The sequence below is a fragment of the Ochotona princeps genome, chromosome 5, assembly GCF_030435755.1.
Source record: "Ochotona princeps isolate mOchPri1 chromosome 5, mOchPri1.hap1, whole genome shotgun sequence".
NCBI classification, from domain to species: Eukaryota; Metazoa; Chordata; class Mammalia; order Lagomorpha; family Ochotonidae; genus Ochotona; species Ochotona princeps.
Window position 1 is genome coordinate 8,238,639 of NC_080836.1, and position 26,519 is coordinate 8,265,157.

At 40.8% G+C, this 26,519-nt stretch overlaps 1 protein-coding gene across 1 annotated transcript in view; it reads right to left on the reverse strand.

Annotated features, from left to right (window-relative positions):
• The window catches only part of LOC101519617 (contactin-associated protein-like 5), a 384,664-nt gene that overhangs the window by 305,344 nt on the left and 52,801 nt on the right, over positions 1-26,519 (reverse strand). The window contains exons 3-4 of the mRNA XM_058664176.1: positions 21,630-21,734; positions 13,020-13,213 (exon numbers count right to left, since the gene is read on the reverse strand). Of these exons, the coding sequence (XP_058520159.1) occupies positions 13,020-13,213; positions 21,630-21,734 (299 nt within the window). The remainder of the gene's footprint in view (positions 1-13,019; positions 13,214-21,629; positions 21,735-26,519) is intronic.

A 26,519-nucleotide genomic window follows, 5' to 3' on the forward strand; every position in this document is an offset into this window, starting at 1 on the left:
GATCTGAAAATCATCTGCCCAGTTTGATAGCAGTAATTAGTAGTAATGATGACTGGAGAATAAAAAACTACCATTAATTAGTAGTAATGATGACTGGAGAATAAAAAACTAGCATGTCTGTTGCTCCAGTTTGTTTTTAGAGTGCTGTTTGTATTCCACAGACAACATCAGCATGAGCAGACAGTGCTTCTCGTTGCAAAGCCTGCTATGCCTTCGTCCGTTCTATTATATTGGCATCACATGTGATTCATTTTGCTGTGGAGAGATGCTTCTTTTACACGAGTCACTCACTGATTTACTTTATATGTTTATTTCATATTGCTTTAAAAGACAATGTATTTCACTTTAGAGTAGGCTGAGTTTTAAACAACTCCCCAGTGAGCAAAGTGAAACTGAGAGTTGTACAATCTGTCCCTGCCTCCCTGACACCGTCTGTTTAGGAAACCCTGCTTGTATTAAACCTGCACCTCTGCAACTACGTGTGCAGCAACTTCAGTCTTATGTGAGAGCATGAGGGAGCACTTGACAGCCACAAAGCAAGGAAATGTCACTGCAGAAACAGCATCTTGCCACGTACTCCCACTTAGGGTAGCCACGTTATGAGGCACACACGGTGGCAGGCAGCAGTCAGGTGGTCCTCTCCTGGGGAAGAGAACTCCCCCAGCTGCCCACCTGGATGCTGGGACCTCAGACACACTGAATGCGTGTGGGCAAGAATGAGCACACGTGTTAATGCCATTACTGTGGCCACCACGGCTTCTCACCAGCTTGAGTATTGACATTTTATGTGAGTTACCATTTCTGCCTCCTCTCAAAATTCGTCTTCATTTGAAAGAGAGACAAATAAAAAGACAATTTCAACAAAAAATACAGTACATATTTCATGAGGGATCATTGGGCAAATCAGATTATTACTTCTACTGGAAACAAACAGTATTGTAAGACTGGCTGAGGACACCTTAGCTGCAGAAGGGATTAGCATAGAGGCCGGTACATTTGAATAAACCTCAACACAAGGAACAGATTACCTCTCATTATTAGAGTCAAACAATCAGACAAATCATACTACTGATTCATATTGCTTCTCAGAATGACTACTTCATTTAGTAAGTTTCCATTGAGTGATTTTTGCAATGTTCTTATAAAATTTAAGTAAAATCTCACAAATAAATCAAGAAATAGATAGACAAATTAAAAATTACCTTGACAACATGATACTAGTTTTTCTACAATTGACTGTATCTACAATACCATGACACACTTACATAGCAGAATGTTGGACTTGTGACTTGCTGGAAGACTATGCTATTGTAATAATATGGGGGTGGATAGTGGGAGGCTGGAGAATGGGAAAAGAGGAATGGAAATGGAGGGGCAAGCCTTTATACTTACAGAACCACATCATGGAAATTAACAGTAAAACACAAATGCAATACAAAAAAACAGAAAATAAAAAGTTATAAATGCTACTTAAGGTAGATTTAAAAATCACTCACTGATGTTTGTTAAGTGTTGATACATACATTTAGTTTATTCAAAGACACTTAGCGATGATAGAAAGCCATGCATATTTTATAAGTTGATGCATGCGGAGCCTTCTCTGCTGAAATGTTCCTTTTTGTCTGGTGGACGTTCCTGAAGCAGGAGGATGACATCACAGCTACAGACACACACATATTCCTGGAGTATTGGGAATCAACCAAAAGGCCTAGCTCTTCCTATTGCATGTGTGCAGATGCCCCAGTGGGCCTATAACTTTAAACACCCAGCATCACTGCATAGTCTGCAAATAATAAAGAGCGAGAACAAAACACTTCATGTCCAAAACATCGAAAGGGACCCAGAACATTATCTCGGAATTGCCCAGGCCTTTTGCACAAAAGCAGCCATGTTACACATCTAGGCAATATATACAAAACCTTCCAGATGAGCTGTAACAAGGTCTCTTTCCTCAGCATTGTCATCTACACAAACATCACTGCTCCCATGAAATGCCTGTTGGACCTTCTCTGGTCATTTGCAAATAGCATATCCTAGGGTCATTTTCTTGTAGACGTTCTCTTTACAGAGGATGAATTAATGAGGGACAGCAACATCTTCTGTGCTCTGGTAACTCCGGGATGCATTCTCCAGGACAGCTCACTCTTCGCTCACAGAACCGACCTGCAGCCACCCCGTCATGCACTCTGCTTTGTGGTGGGTACTTTCTTTGCACCAGGCCATTTGCCTGGATCCTTACCCAGCTCGGATTTAATGATTTTTCTGTCCCCATGGATATTTGTATTACGGAGCTTTAATGAGTAGTGAGCAAAAGATAATCCTCAGTAAATGCATCAATTCCATGCTTTTCAAGTCAAATTTATCATAGTGGAAAACTAATTTTAGAGAACATTTCAGTTTTACTGCTATGGAATGAGAATGCCAGATCCAATGATCCAAAACTTACTATCGAATGTCTACTTTGTACAAAGCAAAACAGGATGCATAGCGATAAGAAAAAAACCTGCATTGTGTGTGTGTTTTTTGGTTTTTTGTTTGTTTTTTTGTTTGTTTGTTTGTTTGTTTGTTTTAGAATTCTATTAACTTTATGGACAAGATCAACCATAACAGAATAATAACTGACAGGATTATGACTTGGCAAAATATAGAGAGGAATTTTCTGTAAGTCCCAAATGACCCAATATGCTGAAAAGGAATTCCAAACATGGAAGAAATCCCTTGTAAATGGATCAGCAGAATCAATGGGACTATCACTGGGGCATGGAGTTAGATTTTGCATTTTGCAAAAAATAAAAAACTAAAGGCATTCCAGACATGAAGGTGGGAGAAATGAGACGTGTGGAAGGATTGCTGAAGATATCTAGGTGACGGTCTCAAAATGAGCAAAGACTTAATGATTTAGAAATATGGAAATGAAGAGCCGGCAGTAGCATTGTGCTGTGTGTACTGGTACCAGGAGAGTTTGTGCGTGAGCTGCCCTTTGCAACCTTACAGCCAAAATCCCAGCAAAGCAGTTGAGTGTTCTGTATTGAGCCCTAGGAGATGCCATGAACCTATGCATAAAGGGTATGAGCTTCCCAAATCTTCCATAAAGTATCATCAACACATTGAGAGCTTAAAACAGCTGAAAATGCCCTCTCCTGGTTCTAAAGGGCAGATGTTCAAGATGGAGCTGCAGGCAGGGACAAGGCCTTCAGGACACTCTAGTGAAGAACATTTCCTTGCCTCTTCTGAGTTTCTCTTGTCTCCTGGCAGATGCATTATCAATCCGGTCTCTGCTCTTTCTTCACATGAACTGCCAGTGTGACTCTGTCTTCTCTTCGGATACAGATATCAAGTGCCGGGAATAGTGCCTGCCTGAATTCTAAATCAAGTTCCCTTTGCAGTCTTCACTCACACCAACCAAGATCACTTTCCAAATAAAGTCAGATTCTGAGATTCTAGGTCATCTGAGCATGGCGGGGATGCTCCCCAAGACATTTCAAATCTATTTATGTGCAACTTAAAAATATGTTTTGGGGATGTATCTACTCCATCATTTCTTGAAACCTGCTGGATCTGGGCTTTGCTTGCGTGGTACCCTTTGTTTAATTTTATCTGTAATTAGTGAAGAGATTGAGAAATCTATGTCAGCAGTAACACAAATTGTGAAATCAGCTTATACCTCTGGAAGTCAAACTCCGTCACTTGCTGCACAGACACATTCATATTCTTTGATGATAGCAAATTTACTCTGAAACAATTACCCAATGGCTCTGATGTGATCTTGTGTTAAGAGAAGAGAAAGAAAGAGAGATCATAAACGGTCCTTGAGAGTCTGGATTGGACCTTCAACAAGATGCCAATGCGGAATGCATACATCCTCAACCAAGTTCTGATTTTATTTTAAACCAATGGTCAAAAGATACACCTGAGATAGGACTACAACAAAATACGTATCTTAAAACAGGTTTGTTACTAGATTCCTAGTCCTGCAGGTGATATCCTTGTGCCCAGACCCACTCATGTTCTCCATCATGCCTCTCAGTCAACATGGATATTGATGGAAAGGCATCATCTATGCTGGGGGCAAACAGAGCAGCAGCATCCAGAAGGGGAAATGATAACTCCTTTGGAAGACCCAGAGACCTTGAACCCTCTCACTCTCAGGTACCTGCATATCATGAATACCTGTAATGGCCCCTATCCCAGGAAAAAGCATGGGATCACGGGCAGGGTTATTTGAAGGCATTTGAGATTGCACACTCCAGGGCAGAGAGGTCCCTTTTGGGATTTTGACACATTCTTGTCAGTATCCAAATTTTCTTTAAAAAATGATTCAGGTACTATGAATTTCAGCATTTTATATATGTTGGGAACATCCACATAACTAACTTCAGTAAGTCATTGGCTCACTCTGATGGAGGTTTAAGAAATATTGTTTGCAGATATGAGGGCTCAGAGAGACAAAATGCTGCTCACGGTGACACAATTCATAAGCTCGCTTTGGCCTAAATCCAAAGTTCATGGTCCAAACCCACTCAGAAAGGAGAGTTTGACTAAGGATATTTAAATTGAAAGAGATTCTGTTTCAATACAAATTTTTCTCCCCTTCTCATCTCCTTATCTAAATCTGCAGAACAATGTTACAGGTTAATGACAAAACAGCATCTACTGATAAACAAATGTCATTCTACAAAAAGCACAATTAATTCAACTCCCTTATCATTATCCAGTCCCCCAAGCACTCTAACAAGTCATGCCCTACAATTTCTAAGATTAATTCTTTCATTTTATCTCTTTTCTTTATTTAAATAAGGAAATCAAATAAAATCTAGGATAATGGAGCAAGACACTCCCCAAATTTTAATGTGGCCTTTTATCAGAGGTCATGTAGCTTACAGAAGGAAAAATTAAAGTTGTCTCAAAGAATTGTAATTGCTCCATTTTAAACTAAAGTAGCTGGCCTCTCCGTGTTTAAGTAGCTAGTTTCTATTTTGTGAATGCTCTTTGCTGGTGGGAAGGACAAGGGCTTACGTCCCAATGTCTTTCTTTAAATCTCAGCCCCAGTTCTCACGTTGGAGTGGGGCTCATGATTAATTCCAGGGACCTTATTAGTTGATCTTTCTCTGAAGATAATCTCTTCTTTGCATGATTGAGTTCATAAATTTTTCAGAACAAATGCTCTTAAAGTAAACACACAAGAGCCCTGTGCAGTAGCCTAGCAGCTAAAGTCCTTGCCTTGAACATGCCAGGATCCCATATGGATGCAAGTTCTAATCCAGGCCACTCTGCTTCCTATCCAGCTCCCTGCTTGTGGCCTGGGAAAGCAGTCAAAGATATCCCCAAAGCCTTGGGACTCTGCACCTGTGTGGGAGATCCAGACAAAGCTCCTGGCTCAGTTTGGCTCAGCTCCAGCCACGGTGACCACTTAGGGAGTGAATCAGTGGACAGAAGATCTTCCTCTCAGTTTCTCCTCCTTTCTGTATATCTGACTTTCCAGTAAAAATAAATAAATCTTAAAAAAACTTAAACACACAAAATATGTTGCTGGTACAATTATTTCTTAAGTGAGAAAGGTAGATTTAGGGGAAAATGAAAAAAAGACAAGCAAAGCAAGCCACATCCCAACGATCCATTTGCAACAGCCCCAAATGGTGCCAGTGAATTACAGGTAGACCAAACGCCACATGTCCTTACAGAAACATACTTGCTGTGGATACAGGACAAAGTTGATGCCACCTCCGGTGCAAATGTTTAAATCCAGCTTGGTTGTCCTGTCTTTATGCCATGACCTGGAGTGACAGGGTTCCAAAAGCAGGCAGCGTCCATGAGGACAATAGAAACCATGTTCTTTTCTGTCTACACTTGCTGTACTCTACAAAGATGTTGATGACTAGTAATACAACCTCAAAGTGATTGTGAAAAAATGCCATATTGTCAATAACGTTGCATCTGGTTGCAACACAAAGAATTCACTGCACAATGAACAAAAATATTACAGTTCCTTCTATCACAGTTTTTTAAAAGTTTCAAAAAGAAAAATCAAAATTTGTATTTAAGAAGAAATCAGGATGAAATATGCTAAAATTTAAATATATGTGTTCATAAATATATATACCACATATATTTAATTATATACAAACATGTTTAAATTTGTAACTACAAATGCAAACAAGTTAACATTATGGGAGAAGGAATTGGACACAGAGGCTAAGATGCCGCTTGAGACTCCTACAGCTCATATCAAAGTACCTGGTCATATTTCCCAGTACCACTCTTTTTTAAAAATTCATTTATTTTTATTGGAAAGTAAATATACAGAGAATAGGAGAGATAGAGAGGAAGATCTTCCACCCGCTGATTCACTCTGCAAGTGGCTGGAACGACTGGAGCTGAGTCAATCCAAAGCCAGGAGACAGGAGCTTCTTCCAGGTCTCCCACATGGGTTCAGAGCCCCAAATCCTTGGGCCATCCTCGACTGCTTTCCCAGGACACAAGCAGTGAGCTGGATGGGAAGCAGGGCTGCCAGGATTAGAACTGGTGGCCGCATGTGATCCCAGGACAGAGGATGTGGAATTTACAGGATAATCTGGCTTTTCATTACATAAAAATGACAAAGCCATTTATTAAGCTGTCATTTAACTGTTTCATCAATTATTAATGAAATGGCAAACCCATTTTAGAAAGAGAACACATTATGTGGAAGAAAGAAGTATATAAAGAAATTGTTAATAATATGTTAAAATGCCTATGCAGAAGGAGACATAGCCCTGGAGTTTTCTCAAATATTTATTCATTTTAAATTCAGAGTTGCAGGACTGGGCCAACTTGAAGCCTGCAGCCTGGAGCTTCATCCCAGCCTGCCTCTTAAGTGCAGACTTAAACATTCTGCCATTCTCCTGCTACCCCAAGTATATTATCAAGGAACTGGATTGGAAGTGGAGCAGTCCTCACAGTGCACAGTGTCAGCCTGAGTCTTCTTGGGCAGGTTTTCCTCTGCATATGACCCAGGGAGAAGCTGGTCTGGCTCAGTGAGGCAGAGGGAGCAGGTTCCCACCTGTGATCCAACACAGGTGCCGTGTGTATGACACACACCAAGAAGCAACTTCAGCATTTCTGAGTAAGAATTATGCACACACAACCTGTTGAATGGAAGAGGACCAAAGTTCTGAATGAATAAAACAATGCCACTGTGTGATCTATAAGTCAGTGAGCAATTTAATAGAAAGTATTTTGAAGAAATGTAACTAAAAGCAAAAACTACAGTATCTATGAAATACTGCTTCCACTGATGTTTGTTGGTGAAATCTGTATCATATAGGTAAGAAATGGATGTGTTTCATTTTGAAAATCCAGTCTACTAATCTTTGACATTTCATTGATGAATTTAAGCCATTCACAATGGGAATGATTTGATCCTGTCATTTTTTAAATGGGTTGTTTATTCAGTCTTCTGTTGTTATTTGACTGGGATGTTCTTCACATTTGCCTTTGGTTTTCATTAGTGCTATTCTTCTTTGTCAAAAGAGCATCTTTCAGTATCATGTGTAGGGTAAGTTTGGAAAAGGCATGTTCTTTTAAATTTACTGTTGAAGAATTTTGTCTCATTTTCAAAGACAAAGAAAAGTTTTGCTGGGAAACATTATTCTGGGATGACAATTTTTTCACTTTTAGAATCTGCAATATGTCAGTCCATTCTCTTTTGGCCTATAGAGTTTCCTGTGAGAGGTAAGCTGTGAGTTTGATCGGAGTTCCTCTATAAGTCAATTGATTTTTTTCATGAGTACATTTAAGGACCTTTTCCTTATGTTTGATGAGAGCTTGATTATCATGTGTGGTGGTGAAGGTTGCTTTTGGTCAACCCTTTTGGGAGTTCTGTGCCCCTCCTGGATGTTGTTTCCCAGTTCTTTCTCCAGATTAGGTAAATTTTTCTTTCTTATTTCATTAAATACATTTATAACACAGCTTCTCTTTCTACATCTTCTGGGACTCCCATAATTCTTATAATTTGGCCTTTTAATTGTGTCTTAATCCTTGAACACTTTTTTTAGCTTGACCCAGCTCTGCTTCTAACTTTTTGATTGCTTCCCCATTGTGATAAGAAATATCTTCCAGTTCTAAGATTCTTAATTCTGACTTCTTCATTCTATTATTGAGATTTTTCCACTGATTTTTTAATTTGCTTTATTGCATTTTTCATTTCCAATGATTCAGCTTGATTTTGTTTCAATGCTGCTATTTCCTGAGTGACATATTCTTTAAATCCCTTTGACTCCTATATGTGCTTCTCATTGTTGATAAGTAAGCTTTATTATGATTTTTCTGAATTCTTTATCCCCTATTTTCTCAATGTATTCCTCAGTTAACTCTGAGGTTGACAAAGACTTTTGCTGCTTTGCAGGAGAGCCTTCAGTAATATTCATTGTGCCTCTGTCTCTTCTTTTGCTCCTGGTCATTGTACTTCTGGTTAGCAGACTCTTCTTTTTTTTTCTTTTTAACATTTATTTTATTTTTATTGGAAAGTCAGATATGCAGAGTATGAGAAATAGAGGAGATCTTCCATTTGTTGTTTCACTCCCCAAGTAGCTGCCACAACCAAAGCCAGGCGCCAGGGACCTCTTCCTGGTCTCCCACATGGATGCAGGGTCCTAAAGTTTTGGGTCGTCCTCGACTGCTTTCCCAGGCCACAAGTAGGGAGCTGGATGGGAAGCAGAGTCTCCAGGATTAGAACCGGTGACCATATGGGATCCTGACACATGCAAAGTGAGGACTTTAGGTACTAGGTTATCGCGCCAGGTCCTATGGCAGGTTTCTAAGCTGTATCACGCAAAGGTCAACAATTCTATTTTACTTATTGTGGTTGGTACATGGTTTGTTGTTTGCAGTCACTTGTGTCACTCCCTCCAGTGAGTTTTGCCTTGCTTCTTATGTTAGTTTTCCACCATGGTCTCCGTAGTCCCAGCTCTTGGCTCACCACTCTCTACCTCCTACAATCCTGTGCTGAGGCTGTATCATTGTCTATACAACCGTTCCCCTACTTCTTTGCAAGCATTTCCAAGGATTAGGGAGATACCAGGTGTCCCCTAAGTAACTATGTTGTTGGTTGTGCTGATCTTGTTGGAATCTGTTGGCTGTTAGGTCTGAAGGCCACATGGACCTATTTTGACCTGCATGATGCCAAAGCCAGTGTTATTTTCCCTGAGGGACCAGTGCAATGCACTGAGCTCAGTGAGTTTACTCCCAGCTCAGCACATGCCCAGCTCACTGTCATCCCTGCAGTCTTAAAGCCTTTGCCACACTATACAAAATGGTGCCTGATGTGCCACTCATGGAGTTTTTCATCTGTTGGCTGTTAGGGCTATCTAGACCTATTTTGAGTAGAACCTATAGGATGCCATGTCGTTGCAATTCACTGAGCCTGAAAAGAATTCACTCCCAGCTTAGCATTGTATAGTCCTGTCCCATAGCCTTTGCCTCCTTACATAAAAATAGTGCTCAATTCAGCTCTAGTGGAGGTCTGGGCTGTGAATTCTACCCTTTCCCTGAACCACCCATCTGGGACCTGTCACTCTGTCTCTGCTCCTGGTCAAATCAAACCAATCAGCAGGACAGGCAGTTCTTGGTCTGGATTCACCTTCTGAGTTCCTGGAGAATCCCCTTCCCACCTGGTTGCTGGTAGAGCTCCAACTGCTGGTCAAGTTCAGATCAGTGCTCACTGAATGCAGCTGAGGTATCTGTTCACTGCAACAACACACTGTTGTCTCCACTGTTTTCCTGTGTCTATCAGTCTCCAGGTACCCCTCTGCCATCAGTCTGTCCTGTCCAATTTTCTGGAATATGCCCTCTCTGCTTCACCCTGGCTAATGTTTCTCTGTCTGTTTAAAGTGTGTCCTTACCCTATTCTGCCTTCAAGATTATTCCCTCCCAATAATAATAGTAATTTAATAGGGATGGATTATGAAAATTGATTTTAAGCAGTAATCTTTCTTACTCTGATATTGGCTGCAGAATCCTATCCCACCACAAATGCAAAGGCTGTGTGTGTGTGTGTGTGTGTGTGTGTGTGTGTGTGTGTAGGGAGGAGGGGGGAAGATAGCAAAATATCTGCTCTAGCCTGGAAAGCATCTCAAGAATATTAATATTGAAGGCAACACATTGACTGTGATGTGTTTAAACGCCACATGTGTAAATGTGTGAGAGTGTTATTCTTTAAAGATATGAGAACTCATGTTGCAAAGTTCTAGTATGAATCATGGAAAAACAATTGAAAGCAGTCAGGCACTCTCTGGGGATAAATGTGTATTCAGAGGGCTGCAGGGAATCATACTAGTTTGGGGTGAAGCCAGCTGTTGTTTTCACAAGGCCTGTCAGTGGATCCCCCACCCGTTTTCTGCAGAGCTGTGTTTGTGGGGTTACAACAACTTGGGTCAGGGGGAAATGCTGAGCTATGAGGGACTTTAATTTTACTGTTCTAAGCTGGACTCACAGTGAAGCCTCATCTTTCTTTTCTTGCAGTTTCCATTGTAACTTGCAAGGCAGTTGTAATCCAAAGATTCTTAGCTAGGAACTAGGGAGGAATCAATTGAAAAACCTAGAGAACTCTATTTACACATACATGCATGCATGGGAAGTATGATCCACCACAAAGTGGTATTGTGTGTGTGTGTGTGTGTGTGTGTGTTTGGAAGCACAGTAAATCAACAGCAAGGATAAAGGTGAAAGTGGCTGCTGCCAGCTGAGCATAAGCTCAGAGAAACATCATCCTGAGACAAAGCCTGGCATAGAGGGCTGACTGAAAGCAGGGAGCTTGGTCCCGACAACAATGAGACTGGAAGTTTTTAAAAACTGAGACAAAATAACCCAAAACCACGAATTTTCTGAAAAACATCAGTTCAGACTGGAAGCGCCAGTGAAATCAAATTATCTCACCTTTACTTCTAAGACAAAACCTGAAGATTGTTCTACAAAATGGAAAGCATAGCTAATTCTCATTTCAAACTCAAAATCAAGTGAAACCAAAACTTGCAAAAACTATGGGGACTTCAAGATGGAGAGAAAAACAGAAAAGTCCCACAGAGTCTATTTTTTTTTTTAAAGATTTATTTTATTTTTTGATTACAAAGTCAGATATACTGAGAGGAGGAGAGACAGAGAGGAAGTGGAGCTGCTGGGATTAGAACCAGCGGCCATATGGGATCAAGGCGAGGACCTTAGCCACTAGGCCACGCTGCCAAGCCCCACAGAGTCTATTTTTAAGTAAAGAAAAACTAAAGCTATTGCAACCTAATATTACAAGCAACCCAAAATCAATACGATGATTGCAAAGTTCTAAAGATTGCATAGTCTGCCCCATCTGCCTTTCATGTTCTATCTAGTCTTAATTTCTATTAGAAACCCAAGGGATGGATAAACAATGGGAAAAATAGCAATTAATCTAAAACAGGTCCTTTTTTTCCAGAAGAATTGAGGTCAACACAGACACATGCAGTTTTAGACAACGGTAATTTGGCATTATCTTTGTCCATGATGTAAGGGGGAAGGTACCTAGGAAGATAGGAAGATTCTCACAAGGAGAGAATGTGCTCTCGATGACCAAATCTTCCCATTTTATGTACATTTAGAAAAAGGGTGAGATTTTCACCAAACTCAAGTCTCCAAAAGTAAAATAGGTCTCTTATCCAGTGCACAAGCTTCTAGAGCTGCATGCATGTGACTTGCCTTCTACCCTCCTTGATCTCTTTCCTCACTGCATAATTCAGGCAGCCTTGGGAGTTTAGGGGTTTGGGACTATAGAAGGAAAGTTCTATTTTACAATTTTGACGAAAAAAAAACTGTCCTTCATCCGGAAACTGAAGTGTATCTATAGTGACAGAATAATTCCACATTTTATATTTTCACTTTCATCATTGTGACTCAGTGTGCCTCTGGAAGCTTCAGCCAGAGCCTTTAGGGCTACACATTAGAAAAGAGGACATCGAATTATCTCTGCAAATTACAGGGAAGCCAAAGATTCCACTAGAAGACTACTGAAAGTCCTAAGAGTTTGATAAACTTACAGGATATAAAATCAGCACAGGAATCTCAATGGCTTTTGTATATACAAACACTGCCATAGCTGAAAAGAACTTATAATATCAGTCCCATTCACAATTGCTAGAAATGAGTTTAAATAGCTTGGAATAAATTAACTCAACGATGTGTGGGTTATCTATGATGAAAATTACAAAACACCGAAGAAAGAAAAAGAAGAACAAATAGAAAAAAATTGTCCTAATTAATGAAGCAAAAGTATTAATATCAAACTCTGTATGTCAAAATGATTCACATATTCAATATGACACCAATAAAATTATAATCAAAATCATAATATTCCTCTCAGAAGTAGAAAAAAGGCTAAAATTCATATGGAAACAGAAGAAACCACGAATAGCTAAAGCAGGCTTCACAATGCAACAGCAGTAGCAACAAGGCTGGAGAAATCGCAACACCACACTTCAAGACATACCAGAGAGTCACAATATTTTAATCCTTTAAATTGTGAGGGTTTTTTCCCCCTTCACCAGGATTCAGAAGTAAAAAACTTCTGATAAAGTTACAATAACTAAGCTTGTTGGGTTGTGTATGAAAAATGCCTGGCATATATTACACAAACAAGCAGATCAATAAATGAGTCAACACAATATCCTTCACAGATTTAGTGATATACAATTATACTTCAGAAAGTTCTTGGGACCATGAAATTAAAAGACAGTGCACACTTCTCCATATATTTATCCAGGCAGCACAGATGAGAAAATTGAGATTCATTCTCTGAATTATCTGTTTCCAGGAATGGAAAACCAGATTTTGCAGGAGACACTGCAGCTTCCTGGGGAGTCAGCAGGGCTGGAGACAGCACTGCCATGTGTCTTATTCCTGGAGGTGCACTCCACAGTGGCTGAATTACTGACATTGGGGGTGTGGTCAGATGACAGAAATGTTCACTGGTTACTATGAGCACTTGCAGTTTGTGCATTGAGAGAGAGAACAGATCTTACCCAGATGCCGTTTTCCTGCCTGTACTGCTTCCAGTTGTGTCCTGTGTCGCTGAACATCAGGCTGTAGCTCGTCACCCAGTCAGAGCTTCCATATCTTCCCTGCGTGGCCACTGCTGTAATCTCCACTCGGTTTCCCAGGTCCACCTGGAGCCACTGATGGGCATTGGAGTCAGCTGGGGACCAACCACCAGTTCCTGAATGAAAGCAGAGACACACAAACAGAGTGCTAATAATGCCCTACATTGTTACAATGTTCAAGTGTCAGAGAATAAAATATATAATGACCCCACTTTTCCCTGACCCTGTCCTTAACCCCTTGGCATATTCCTGGCTCACTTTTCTTCCTCTTTCTCCATTTGAATTCCTGACATGACCTAAGATTCATTACAAAGGCCATACCACTCATACCTTTTCTTTTCTTCCTTAGCCACTACAACTTACATAAATGCCTTGTGGGGTTTCTTTCTTTTCTCCTTCTCTCCCTCTCTCTCCATCGCTTCCTTCTTTCCTTTCCTTCAGATTTCTGTATTGTTTCCTCTCTCTCTTTTCTCTGCTATCCTTGTCTCTGTAAATGTTCACTGTGAAGCTATCATAGGCCAGGCATTTCATTGTGCAAAAAAAAAAAAAAAAAAAAAAAAAAGCTGAAATGACACTGACTTGGTGACTAAAGGATATTATTCATTCATACATTACTTCATGCAACAGATGTCCACCGGAGACACAAGCGCAAATGTCTAATGTGGTGATTAAGGGAACCTCACACAAGGAAATGGAAGCACAGCATATATAGTGTCCCAGGAGGTGGTCAAGAAACCTGCTAAACACAGAGATGGCAGGGTGGACCCCTGAGCAAATGCAGCCATTTCTAGAGGGAATGTAAGACAAAGATCCAGGAGGGAAGAAGTGATAAAGATTTTGGAAATCTCAGCCTCCTCCAGGTCTCCCCACGTGGGTATGGGATTCCAAGGCTTTGGGCTGTCCTTGACTGCTTTCTCAGGCAACAAGCAGGGAGTTGGATGGGAAGTGGGACTGCTGATTTGAACTAGTGCCCATATGGGATCCCGGTGGTTCAAGACAAAGACTTTAGCCACTAGGCGACCACACTGGGCCCCTAATGTGAATGTTTTTAACAATACTAAAATAATAAAAAATAAATTTACATGGTGATTTCTTGAATGATGAAAGTATAAATAATGTTATCATTCTGGAATTTTGTCTTCTGTAATCAGCATACCTTTCTTTTGTAAGCTGAGAATCTTATTTTAAGCTTTAATTTATTTTTATGAAGAAGGCAAGTTTACAGAAAGAAGTAAACAAAAATCTTCCATTCACTGGTTCAATCCCCAAGTGGCCGCAATGGCTGCAGCTGAGCCAATAAGAAGCCAGAGCCTGGCACTTCCTTTGGACCCCCCACGTGAGCGCAGGGTCCCAAGATTTTAGGTCATTCTCTACTTCTTTTCCAGGCACAGGTAGGGAGCTGGATGTGAAGTGGAACAGCCAGGACGTAAACCAGTATCCATATGAAATTCCGGTGCATGCAAGATGAGGATTTAGCCACTAAGACATTGTACCACCCCCATTATTATTTTCCTTTTCTTTTCTTTCTTTAAAGATTTGTTTATTTTTTACTGAAAAAGCATATTTGTATAGACGAGGAGAGAAAAAGATCTTCCATCCACTGTTTCACTCCCCAAATGGCTACAATATTTGTGATGGCTGCAACTGAACCGATCCAAAGCCTGGGGGCAGAAACTTCTTCCAGATCTCCCACATGGGTGCCAGGTTCCAAAGCTTTGGACCATCCTCCACTGTTTTCCAAGGTCACAAGTAGGTAACTGAATCAGACCCACTGTTCCATGAACCCGGGCCCATATGGCATGCTGGTGCTTAAAGATGGATGATTACCAAGTTGAGCCATTGTGCTGGTTCCATATTTATCTGTGATTCATTAATTAAGTAATCTTAACAGGAAGCAGCAATGTCATAGCTGGTAGTATGGTGATAGAATTTTGGCTTCTTGTGCATGCATTTCACAAGTCTTCAAACCTTATCTGCTTCTCTTTCACTGCTAAGTTTCCAAAACTTGGCTTCGTAAGGCATGTCCTTTATTTATTTTAGTTAGCATTTAGTAAAAATTTAAATTAGTAAGAAATTTAAAGGTTGGAGTAAAAATTTAAATGACAACAACTTTTCTCTGCAAGAAATAAAAATTGAAAGAAAATCAAACAAGAATCAAACCAACCCAAAACAAGTCAAATCAGAAATTTTTAAAATGTGCATTTATTATTTGTGAAGATATTCATTACATTTGTCAAAAAAAATCACATCTTCTGTTTTCCCACAGAACCTTAATTTATTAATCCTCTGGAAATTAAGTAGAGTGAGATGGTTGTTGTCAGCCTTCATTAACACATTTTGTTAAGGAACTTCTAAGCCCAAGAGCTGCAGTCTGGGCTTCTATGTGGAGGTTCTCTGCCTGTGCTGATGGCCTGCCACTCTGTCCCTGAAGTTAGACTCTCCCTGCAAGACAATCAACAGGGTCGGACACCCAGGGTTGCCATGGTTGCCATGACAAACATGCTGTTCTTTTCAGCATAAAATAAATGTGTTTTCAAAATGATGAGAGTAGCCTGCACCTATTTTTCCTAATTGCTCTAAAGACACACAATGAGCTCCATGTCTCTGAAGTATTAAAAGGGGTGGGTGGTAACAGAGACACACATATGTGTATCTGCAAAGTGGAAGGTCTTACGTAAAATGGTACATCTATAACTGTGAATGAATTCTCAACAGCTATTAACTAAAAAGCTTCGTGTAAACGCTGAAGCTTAAATTTAGATCCATTTGATGGAAACATAAAAGTGAAAAAAAATTCATCTCACATTTTATGGCATGTGGAATTTCTTCAATAGTTTTTCAAACATATGATTCCAAACTACTTCGGATGCTTCTTCATTTATTTTTAGTGTTTTTTCAGCCTTCCTACTTGACTTGTGGGGAAAAGATGGAATGAGGAGACACTGTACTAAAGCTGTAAGACCTGATTCAAGACCCAGTCTGCTCCGAGAGTTAGATTAAATGAGAGGTTTTCAAATGCACTTAACCATGCAGCCAGGGTGTCAGCTTTTTCTAAATCATATAATTAGTGGGGTTCAATGTGGGGGATTGACATCTGCATCTACTAGGGCATCTACCTGGGCACCTGCATCTACCAGGGACCAGTTAGCAGTACTAAACCAGGGCATCTACCTGGGCACCTGCATCTACCAGGGACCAGTTGGCAGTACTAACTAGCAATTTTACTAAAAGCATTTTATCCTTCATATTGCTCTTGGTAGCTTGCTTGAGTTCCAAGACAGTCAAGAGTTGCACCTAATTTTAAATTCCATTGGCTCATAAACAAAGCAGAGAGAACCAACTGGCCCGCAGAGAATATATGACTACAGAATCTTCTACAGCCCAGGTCTGATTTCTCATCCTTACCTACTGATGATAATAGAAAAAGCAAGAGAGACCATGCTCTAAATATTTAACACTACACGGGGAGTGGATGGGTAGTAAGGACACCTACAGCATGTTTGAAGCACTGTGGGGGATTCTGCTCCTCCCCTTTGGGTCTGAGCATCTGTGTTTAGCAGGATCTATATCTGAGCAAGGAACCTCTGCAGCAAAGAAGCTGTGGAGTGAAGCCCTGGTACTTTCGTTTTGTTCCTGAGCAGATTCTGAAGATGTAGAGGCTTTGGCTTGGTACTGCGTAAGGCTCCTAGATAAAGGAAGACTTTGGATCTGAGGCAGATCCAGTAATTACAGTGGAGATCATTGTGTTTGTTGGGATTCCATGAAGACCATTTATTTGGGTTTTTTTTTTTTCATTTAAAATTATATTCTTATTAGTCAGATGTATAAAGAGAAGGTGATACAGAAAAAAATCTTCCATTCACTAGATCACTCTCTAAATGGCTGCAACAGCCCAATCAGAAGCCAGTAGCTTCCTCCGGGTCTACCACATGGGTGCAGGGACCCAAGGCTTCAGGCCATCCTCCACTGCTCTCCCAGGCCACAAACAAGGAGCTAGATTGGAAATGGAACAGCCAGGACACAAACTGGTGCCCATATGGGCTGCTAGTGCTTGAAAGCAGGATTAGCCATCATACCAGACCCTCAAACCTAGTTTCTGAAGTCAAGATTTAAGTGCACAGATTGGCCAACCAAGTGACCCAGTAGTCCAAGTGAGGTGCAGGAGATGGAAGAATCAGCCCAGTTTGTGGCACATTATTTCACTCTGACTCCTGTGAGAAGGTTCAACTCTACCAATGTCAGATGTGCCCTACAGCAGTCTCACTGTATCGGAATAGAACTGTGGTTTTGCACACCAGACCATTCAAATTGAGGGGTAAGGGAGGCTCTACCACTCTTGCGCTAAAGGGTGACGTTTGAAATCATGTCATTAGCAAGTGAGCAAAAGTACTTATGTGATTGCACTTTTCTCCCTCTCTTTTTTTCAGTTAGTCCAGCCGAACAGGGACTGACACATGTGGATTTGTCTCCATGTGAAACAAGGCCCCAAGGCTTTAGAAATTGCAGAAGATTTCTGTTCTGTGACTCTCAGTTTGACGTATGACTGATCCAGTAATCTAAGAGGCTTAGACTGTTCGAGTAGCTAGATCAAATGTTTTTCCCACAAGCATATTAGGCTGCACTAAAATTTGGAGAACATTGAGAATACCAAGATAAACAAATCATTCTTTCTCTCATTGGGTCTGAAAACCCCGTCTTTGTGGTTGGAACAAGAACTCATTTTGAACTGCAAACATTACCTGGGAATATGTAACTCCTATAGGAAATACATCTTTATTCACATAAAGATCACAGATCAACATGAATAACAATATCAGGTAACTTGTATTCAAATCAGTCCCTACCACAAATCAGCTGTGTTTCTTTTGGCCAGTGATTAATCCCCTTGTAACTTGTTTCCTCTTATTTAAAAGTAAGAATATCAGGTGTGTTGGAGATACTGAGGTGTACATAAAAATACACATCTGAAATTTCTGTCATGGTTCCCTATGCGTTGCGAATTAGCCAGCTTTAATATCCACCCCCACTAGCCCCCTTCCTGAGATTCAGATTGAAAATGACATACTGTTAAGAATAGAAGAAACAAACAGGAAAATCTAGGATGGTACATCTCAATTTAAATGTGTTAATACGGTAGCTGTTAAAGTACTGGTTTGGACACCAATGGCTCTTCATAGAAGCCAAGATGCTTGGTGAAGCAAAAATGTTCTCCTGTGTCCATACTCAGAGTAGTGAAGGACCGTGAGAAGATACAAGGAAAGCACAGTATTTGATACCAGCTATGCCTGGGGCAGCTAAGAAAGGATGACAGAAGTATAAAAGACATTCCAAAAGTGGAGATGATTTCTGTGTATATCTATGTCTTTTAAAGATTAGATTCTTTCCACAGGATACCAGGCCCAATCACCTCTGCTTTGAGAGACTGTGCTGCTCTACATGAGCAATAGTGTGGTATTTCTAGTGAAATTAGGATCTTTAGTGTGCTCCCCACACTGCCTGGAACAAGTCCGTAGACGGCTGAAATCATGCTAATTGAATGAATGAGCCCTGATTCCTGTACTGTTTGTAATTCCCATCTCCTTTGGATATCCTGATGGCACAAAATTGAAGAAGCAACTCTCATAATCCTTCATGAGTCTTAAATGTTTGGTCCCCAGTGCATCTGAGGGTGAACAGGTGTCAAATGTGCACAGATTCTGTGCCAGGGAGGAAGGAGCAGCTGCAAGCCCTTCATCCATGAATGAGGATAGAAAGTTGAAATGTCATCACAGAGCATATCCAACTAACCACGGCAGCAACATTTTCATGCCGGAAACATGCCCTCTAAACTTCAATGAACAAGCATTTCAAAATATATATGTATCAAGTGAGGCAAAAAGGTTAAAATTCCAAGGAACAGGGGTAAATGTAATTGCAAATTTTATGTAGATGAAAAGGATGGAAAAAAAGATGCACAAACCACTCCTGCCAAGGAGTCAATAGCATCTCTTCCTATTTGCCATTTAAGTAACTTCATATTAAATAACTTCAATCCTTCCCCTCATTTTCCATATGTTCTAATTCACAGCTCAGTGGCCTCACTCTGTGCCAACAGCCCCTACACTTCCCACTGACCATAAGTGATTCTCTGAAGCCCAGACATGTTAAGCCCAGATCGAAAGATTTCTTGCCACAAAATGAATTATAGTTGGCAAAGACAGACACTTGTTTTTATTTTTTTTATTTATTTTATTTTTGTTGGAAAGTCAGATATACAGAGAGGAGGAGAGAAAGAGAGGAAGATCTTCTGTCTGATGATTCACTCCCCAAGTGACCACAACGGCTGGTGCTGCACCGATCCGAAGCAAGAAGCCAGGAACTTCTTTCTGGGTCTCCCATGTGGGTGCAGGGTCCCAATGCTTTGGGACCATCCTCGACTGCTTTCCCAGGCCACAGGCAGGGAGCTGGATGGGAAGTGGGGCCTCTGGGATAAGAACCAGCACCCATATAGGATTATGGTGCATTCAAGGGGAGGACACTAGCCACTAGGCTACCGTGCCTGGCTCAAGACAGATCCTTCTTAAAGCACAATTATATAGATTGAACTAAGATAATGGTGATCTGCCTCCCAGCTTCATGTGTTATGCCATTTTTCCACAGAATTAACTAGTACCCTTTCCTTTTTTTAGCATGTAGTCAAGGCACTTCACACCAGGGAGTGGCTAAGAGTGTTTACCTATTTCCCATCATGTGTTTTGGAAACACACCAGACACTTTATTATCATTGCTTGTAGCTGGCAGAACTACTATACATCACTTTTATTTTCTCACCTGTGAATAGAATATTTTGTATATATATTTTTAAAAAGATGTTACTTTTAAAGTGAGATTCCGTCCTTGAGAAAATTTTTAATAAATACTCTTGCTATAGAATTAGCATGTTAGTATGTCACAATAGCTATTCTGTTACTTGCATAAAGTATAAAAATAAAAACTTCATTTTTCAAGAGATTTGTAATTGTTGTTTTTGACTTGAAGGGTCTGCCTGTATTATACAAGAGAGGCAGAGGCAGATAGATTTTAAGTCACTAGTTCAGTCCTCAGGGGTTGTAACAATCACAGCTGGGCCAGAGCAAAGCGAACAAGCAGGCTCTTCATTAGGGTCATTCATGTGGCTGGAGGGATCCAAGCACGTGGGCCATCTTGGATTGTTTTCCCAGGTATGTTATCAGGGAGCTCGATCAGAAATGGAATGGCCACAACTTGAAATGTCACTCATTTTAGACAGCCTCTTAACTTACTGTGCTGTAATTCTGGCCACAGAAAGCACTTTCACCAAGAGGTATTTTCACAAAGATCTCTTCAATGGATAAAAAGTGAATTTGAAGGCAGGCTCCCGACCCGGCGGTTAAGACGTTGATTAGGCTGCTTGTGTCCCACGTCAGAGCTCCTGGGAATTATGTTAATCCACATTTTAAGAAGCAGCAGCACGTGATAGTTCAATCAAACGTGTTCCTCTCACCCAAGAGTAAGTCAGGACTGGCTGATACAGGCATGTGGGGAACAGACCAGCTGGTACACTTGAACTAACTGATGGGAGCATTCTTTTTTTTTTTAATTGTATTGTTGACAATCTTTACATAGTTAATTACGGTTAAAAAAAAAAAAAAGGTTCAGGGGCTATAGGGAAGAGGGTAAGACTATTATGTCCATATTGTTTCCTTCATGTATCTGAGGTAAAAGGGGATATTGAGGGAGAAGCCCCACCCAGTTTCCCACCCACCACAAGTCCTGGATGTGGGGCATGCTCTGAGATACTTGCTCAAGTGGTTTTAATAGTTTTCCAGTTATGAATTGCTGCCAGTTTCGCCACTCCCAGCTCGATGAGGTTGTTCAAGAATCCACTGATTGACACAGTCCATCATAGAGTCCTCATTTGCCCAGTATTTCGCCGCCAACACATAGCTGAGGTGGTTGATTGACTCGTTCTGTCCTCTGTCTTTTCTTGGCTAGGGTTCTGAGTCCAGCAGTTCGATTGGGGAGATCTCCAAGGAAACTTTGAGGTATTCCCAGACCAGATTCTTGTGTGTTCTAGCAAGCACAGGGCCCGAAACAGTCCATCTCCACGATCAGCTGATGGTTGCAATTGCTGGGTTGGTTGTTTTCAGTCCCGACTTGCACTGGAACCAATGGGTGTTGCAGTCCAGCTTGGTTCTGCCCAGCACATACTCGGCCCTTGCATCAACCAGTGGGAGCTGCAGCCTAGTCAGAGCGACCCACAATAACCCCCACCAAGCCCACCGCCTACCCTGGTTTGCCAGTATGTATAGCAGACTAGTCCAGTCTGTCCCACATGATGGGAGCATTCTTATCTCTCTGCATATCTCTGTGCATTTTAATCTTTGACATTGGATATAAATCAATACAATTGCAGACATGTATTTTTAAATAGTAATTTTGTGCCTTGGAGGGAACAAAGTCAACACTTTTTCTTCCATGTACCAATATGTCCTTTTCAGCCTTTGAGTTTTGGATTTGAGTGTTGCTACTTACCAACTCTCCTGTTGAGTTGTGCTGCGCTAGGAGAACCAGTGAGGTCTGAGGAACTGGAAAAAGCCATTGGAGAGAGCAGAGATGCTACAGGGTCATCACAGTTGTCTAAAATGATAGAGGAGAGAGAGACCCAATTCTGTTAGTGAGAGCTATTCCAAGAAGACAGAGATAATCCACCTGCCTCATTGGTTCGTTTACCACATGCTATGAACAGATAGCAACAAACATCATTACATTTGCTCCTAACAATGCCATGAATATAGGTATAGCTCCCTTTACAGAGAAGGTGAGTCTTAGAAATAGATAATTGGATGTACAATGTTACAGCATTAGAAAACATCATACGCCAAATTATTGCCAGATTAGCTAATTCAAAAATAATAATGATAATAAGAGCTACCTATTCACTGTTTGTGTTTTTTTAATGTTATTTTTATTGGAAAGGTGGATTTAGATACAAAAGGGAAAAACAGAAAAATCCTCCATCCACTGGTTCAGTTCCCAAGCAGCCACAATGGCCAAAACTGAGCCAAACCAAAACTAGCAGCCAGAATTTCCTCCTGGTCTCCCAAGCAGGTGCAGTGTTCCAAGGCCCATTTTTTAGACTTTCGTGATGAGGACTAAATTTGGAAAGAATGGGGCCATAGGCAGAAATACTAGTCTTGACATAAAAGCCAGAACAAGCCATTTTCACATGGATGAAACTGTAAGCACTCTCATGCTGGTATTAAGATGTTTTGTTGTTGTTCTTTGTTTTGTTTTGTTTTCTGCTTTGCATAACTCATGCTGAGATTTCAATTCTTCTGAGATGATATTAAGAGGGAGGGTTGCTTGGAGATGAATAGGCCAAGAGAGGTCAGTCTTCTGGGTGGTTTTTATACTGTAATAAAAGAGTTATAAGGAGTGAGCTTCCACTCTCCAAGAAGACTCTCCTCAGAGGTTGGCACCTTGATACCGGACATTGCAGACTCCAAAACTCTAAGTCAATAAAGTTCTGTTCGTTAAAAATGCCCTACCTTCAGGGCCTGGCTCAATAGCTCAGTGACTAAATCCTTGCCTTGCCTGCCTGGTATCCTAGATGGGTACCAGCTAATGTATCAGCTTCTCCTCTTCCCATATAACGATCTGCTTTTGCCCTGGGAACGTAGTGGAAGATGGCCCGAAGCCTTGAGAATATGCGCCTGTGTGGGAGACCCAGCAGAAGCTCCCAGCTCCTGGCTGAACACTAGCTCACACTCAGCCATGAAGTCCACTTGGGGAGGGAACCAGCAGATAGAAGATCTTTATCTATCAATCTGCCTTTCCAATAAAAAGAAAACCTTAAAAAAAAAAAGTTTGCATTTTTCCAAAACTCCTACTATCAGGTTGTCCTCTTTTTTAAAAAATGTATTTTTTATTTGAAAAACAATTGTATCATAGAAAATAATTATACAATTAAATCAAGTAAAATAAAATATTTAAATGGGCCTGGTGTGGTGGCCTGGTAGCTGGAGTCCTTGCCTTGCACTCGCCAGGATCCCATATGGGTGTTGGTTCATGTCCCAATAGCACCGCTTCCCATCCAACTCCCTGCTTGTGGCCTAGGAAAGCAGTAGAAGTTGGCCCAAAGCCTTGGGACCCTGCGCCTGGCTCCTGGCTTAGGATCTGCTCAACTCCAGCCATTGCGGTCACTTGTGGGTTGAATCAGTGGATGGAAGATCTTTCTGTCTCTCCTCCTCTTTGTATATCTGTCTTTCCAATAAGCGTAAATAAATATTTATAATTAAATAATTAAAACATGAAAGAACAAGAACAGAGCTAGGAAGAGAGATAGAGAAATACTATCCTGACTGGTTCATTCTCCAAATGTCTTCCACAGATTATCCTGGCTCAGGCCAAAGCCAGGAGTCCAAGTGTCTCCTGTGCCTCAAGTACTTGGTGGTCTTCTGCTACCTGTGATGACACATTAGCCAGGAGCTGGACTGCAGGCAGAGCAACCAAGCATTTTTGCTGGCTCATTAGCTCAATGTGCCACAATGCTGGATTCCAAATAACTTTATAGGTGCATTGGTCTGGTAGGGTATTTTCAAGGTATAATTTTAAGAAGCTGTTTTAAAGTGAGTCTTTTCTGAAAGTGAGCTGTTACAAAAATCAGAATCTAAAAGGACCATTACGAGGCTGTGATTTATGGTTCACCATATATCACCAATGCTTTACTGCCATTTTTACTGTTGTTTGCTACAACATGAAGGTCGCTGCCTATGTCATCTCATCCCCATAAAGGTAAAAATCCATCCTGGAGGATAGGGCTCACTTCAGTCCATGTCACTATGTGTTCACACAAGCCTCAGATCTCTTTGCAGATGACTTAGCCCTACACCAGAGTCCCAAGGCTCCAGAACCAGAAGCAGTCTCGAAATTTTGCAACTTGAGCCTTCTCTTTACCAAGCAGGGCAATGAAGGGTGAGCCTGGCTAGAATCTTCAGAACAGCTTCCTCAGTTAAGGATCAGAGTGGACCAACCTCAGGTTTTTTTCTCTGTCCCCTGTTGATCCCTACACTGGAAATTTCTACCTCTGCATAAGGCTGGCAACCATCAATTATACATTTTTTTCATGATGATATCTTTTAATAGATCTTTTTATAGTTAAAAAAAGAAAGTTATTTGTTTGCCAACAGCTAAGCATTGATAGAAAGTAGTATATAAGGAGGTATAACAAACACAGAAACCCATGAACTGGTACTCTACTTAATGCCTATGCCAACCAAATTTAAGCAATCATCTTCCTCATGGTGATAGGGCTCTAGTTACTCAAGCTATCGATGCTGTCTCTTGGGATCTGCATTAACAATAAGTTGGAACCCAGACCTGGAACCAGGCATCAAATACAAGTATTCCTCTATGCGATACAGCAGCCTCATTATCAGGTATCTTATCAAGTAGGGTGGATTCCTGCTGCTTGTGTATTGTTGGTTCTCTGGTCAGAAATACTTTCATTGGGGGCTGGCATTGTGGTATATTGGGAAAATTCACCACCTGAGACACCCACGTTTCATAATGGTGCTGGTTCACATTGTGGCTGCCTGGGAAAAGCAGTATAGGATGGCCTCAGTATTTGGATCTCTGCCACTCATGTTGAAGAATGCATAAGGTTTCTGGGTTTAGTCCAACAGTTCTGACTGTTGCAACCATTTGAAAGTGAACCAATACATGCATTTCTCTCTCTCTCTCTCTCTCTCTCTCTCTCTCTAAACTCATCCCCCTCTCTATCCTTCTCTTGTTGTAACTCTAGCTTTCAAATTGGTAAATCTTAAAAAAATTACTTCCATCACAGCTAACTGCTTTGCTCCTCCCTCCAATCTAACTTATCAATGACTTGATCCAGCTTCATTACATGAGGCATTGTAATCTGCTAATCATGTTGAAGAAATAAAGGGTTCGGGAGAAGCAGGGATTTTGCTCCTATTGTGTTTTTTCCCCTAGCACTTAGTGTTTGTTATATAACTTCAGAAAATCTTTGTTGAGAGAAAAGATAAAGACACAGTAATGATAGGTTTCTTTCCATTTATTGATTTTCACTTAAAATTCCCTCTCATTTATTCATCATTTTTTCTCTTTCTTACAGTTCTATTTCAGGCTTCTCAAATACAAAATAATGATTTTTGCAATAGTTTCTTTCTTTAAGTTGATTTACAAAAGTTCTACTCTCATTTTTTTTAAAAAACCTTTCAATGTGGTTTTCTGTGAAAACACCTGCTAAGATTACCTGCTTAAACAGCCTGCAGAAGTGGTTTGGTGGAAATGATCTAACAGAGATGGGATTTTTTTCCTGTGTGTTTGACCTCAGCTAAGTCCAGATAGAGTGTCTTTAGAAGTGCTACTAGATGGTCAGGGTGAAAAAACGAGTCCCCAAAAGCAGAGGGCAGAAGTTTGTGACTTGTTGTTTGCACTCGATTTTGTCAAAAAAGCTGAGATCACCATGTTTCCAAAACTCATTGCTATAGGAGGCTTTACATCCAAACACAGTAAAATCACCAATGGCGTGCCAGTACTTAGCTTACCTAGAGAATATGAAAACTGTTGTCATAGGAGATAGAAAAAAGTAAGAGTCACAGTGAAGGGGGTTAGAACTTTCTGCAGTGAGAGAAGCTGGGAGTGATAGCAATGATGCATTAGAGAGTTTTAGAAAGATCAAAAACAAGAGGTTGTGGTGCTGCCGTAGGTCAAACTATTGCCCAAGATACCATCATCCAGGTCAGTGTGCTAGTACAATTCCTGCTGGCTTCACTCCCAATCCAGCTTCCTGCTAATGTGCCGGGGAAAGCAGCAGAGGTACCATTCTGAAGGACAGCTAGGTAGAGCAGAAGGCTCCCAGCCTGGCCTGGAGCAGGCTTGGCTGTCACAATCAATCAGGGACTAGTAGATGGAAGAACTCACTCTTGTTCTCCATCATTCTTCCCTTCAAATTAATAAGCACATCTTGAAAACAAGAAAAATTTAAAAAGCACATTAAAAATAAAATATTGACTATTTTAAAAAGCCAATGAAGCTCCTGGCTTGTATCTTCAAATTAGCTCAGCCATTTGGGGAGTGAACCAGCGGATGGACAAACTTTCTCTGTCTTGCCTTCTCTCCATAAATCTGATTTACCTTTTGAATAAAAGTAATTTAAAAATGTTTCCCTCAATTTACTTCCACTTCTTTATAATCCTGTGTGCCTCACTCCTACATAACATTCCCCCATGTAACAATACCCACCTTTCTAGCCCAACTTCACACACACACCTATGGTGGGACAATTGGTGACCTTACCGGTACAAACCCATAACCAGCTGTAATGTTGTGAGAAAGCTCCAAGAACTCAGAACAAATGCCCTGAAGCAGTTGGAACAGAAAAAAAACATGGTGTAG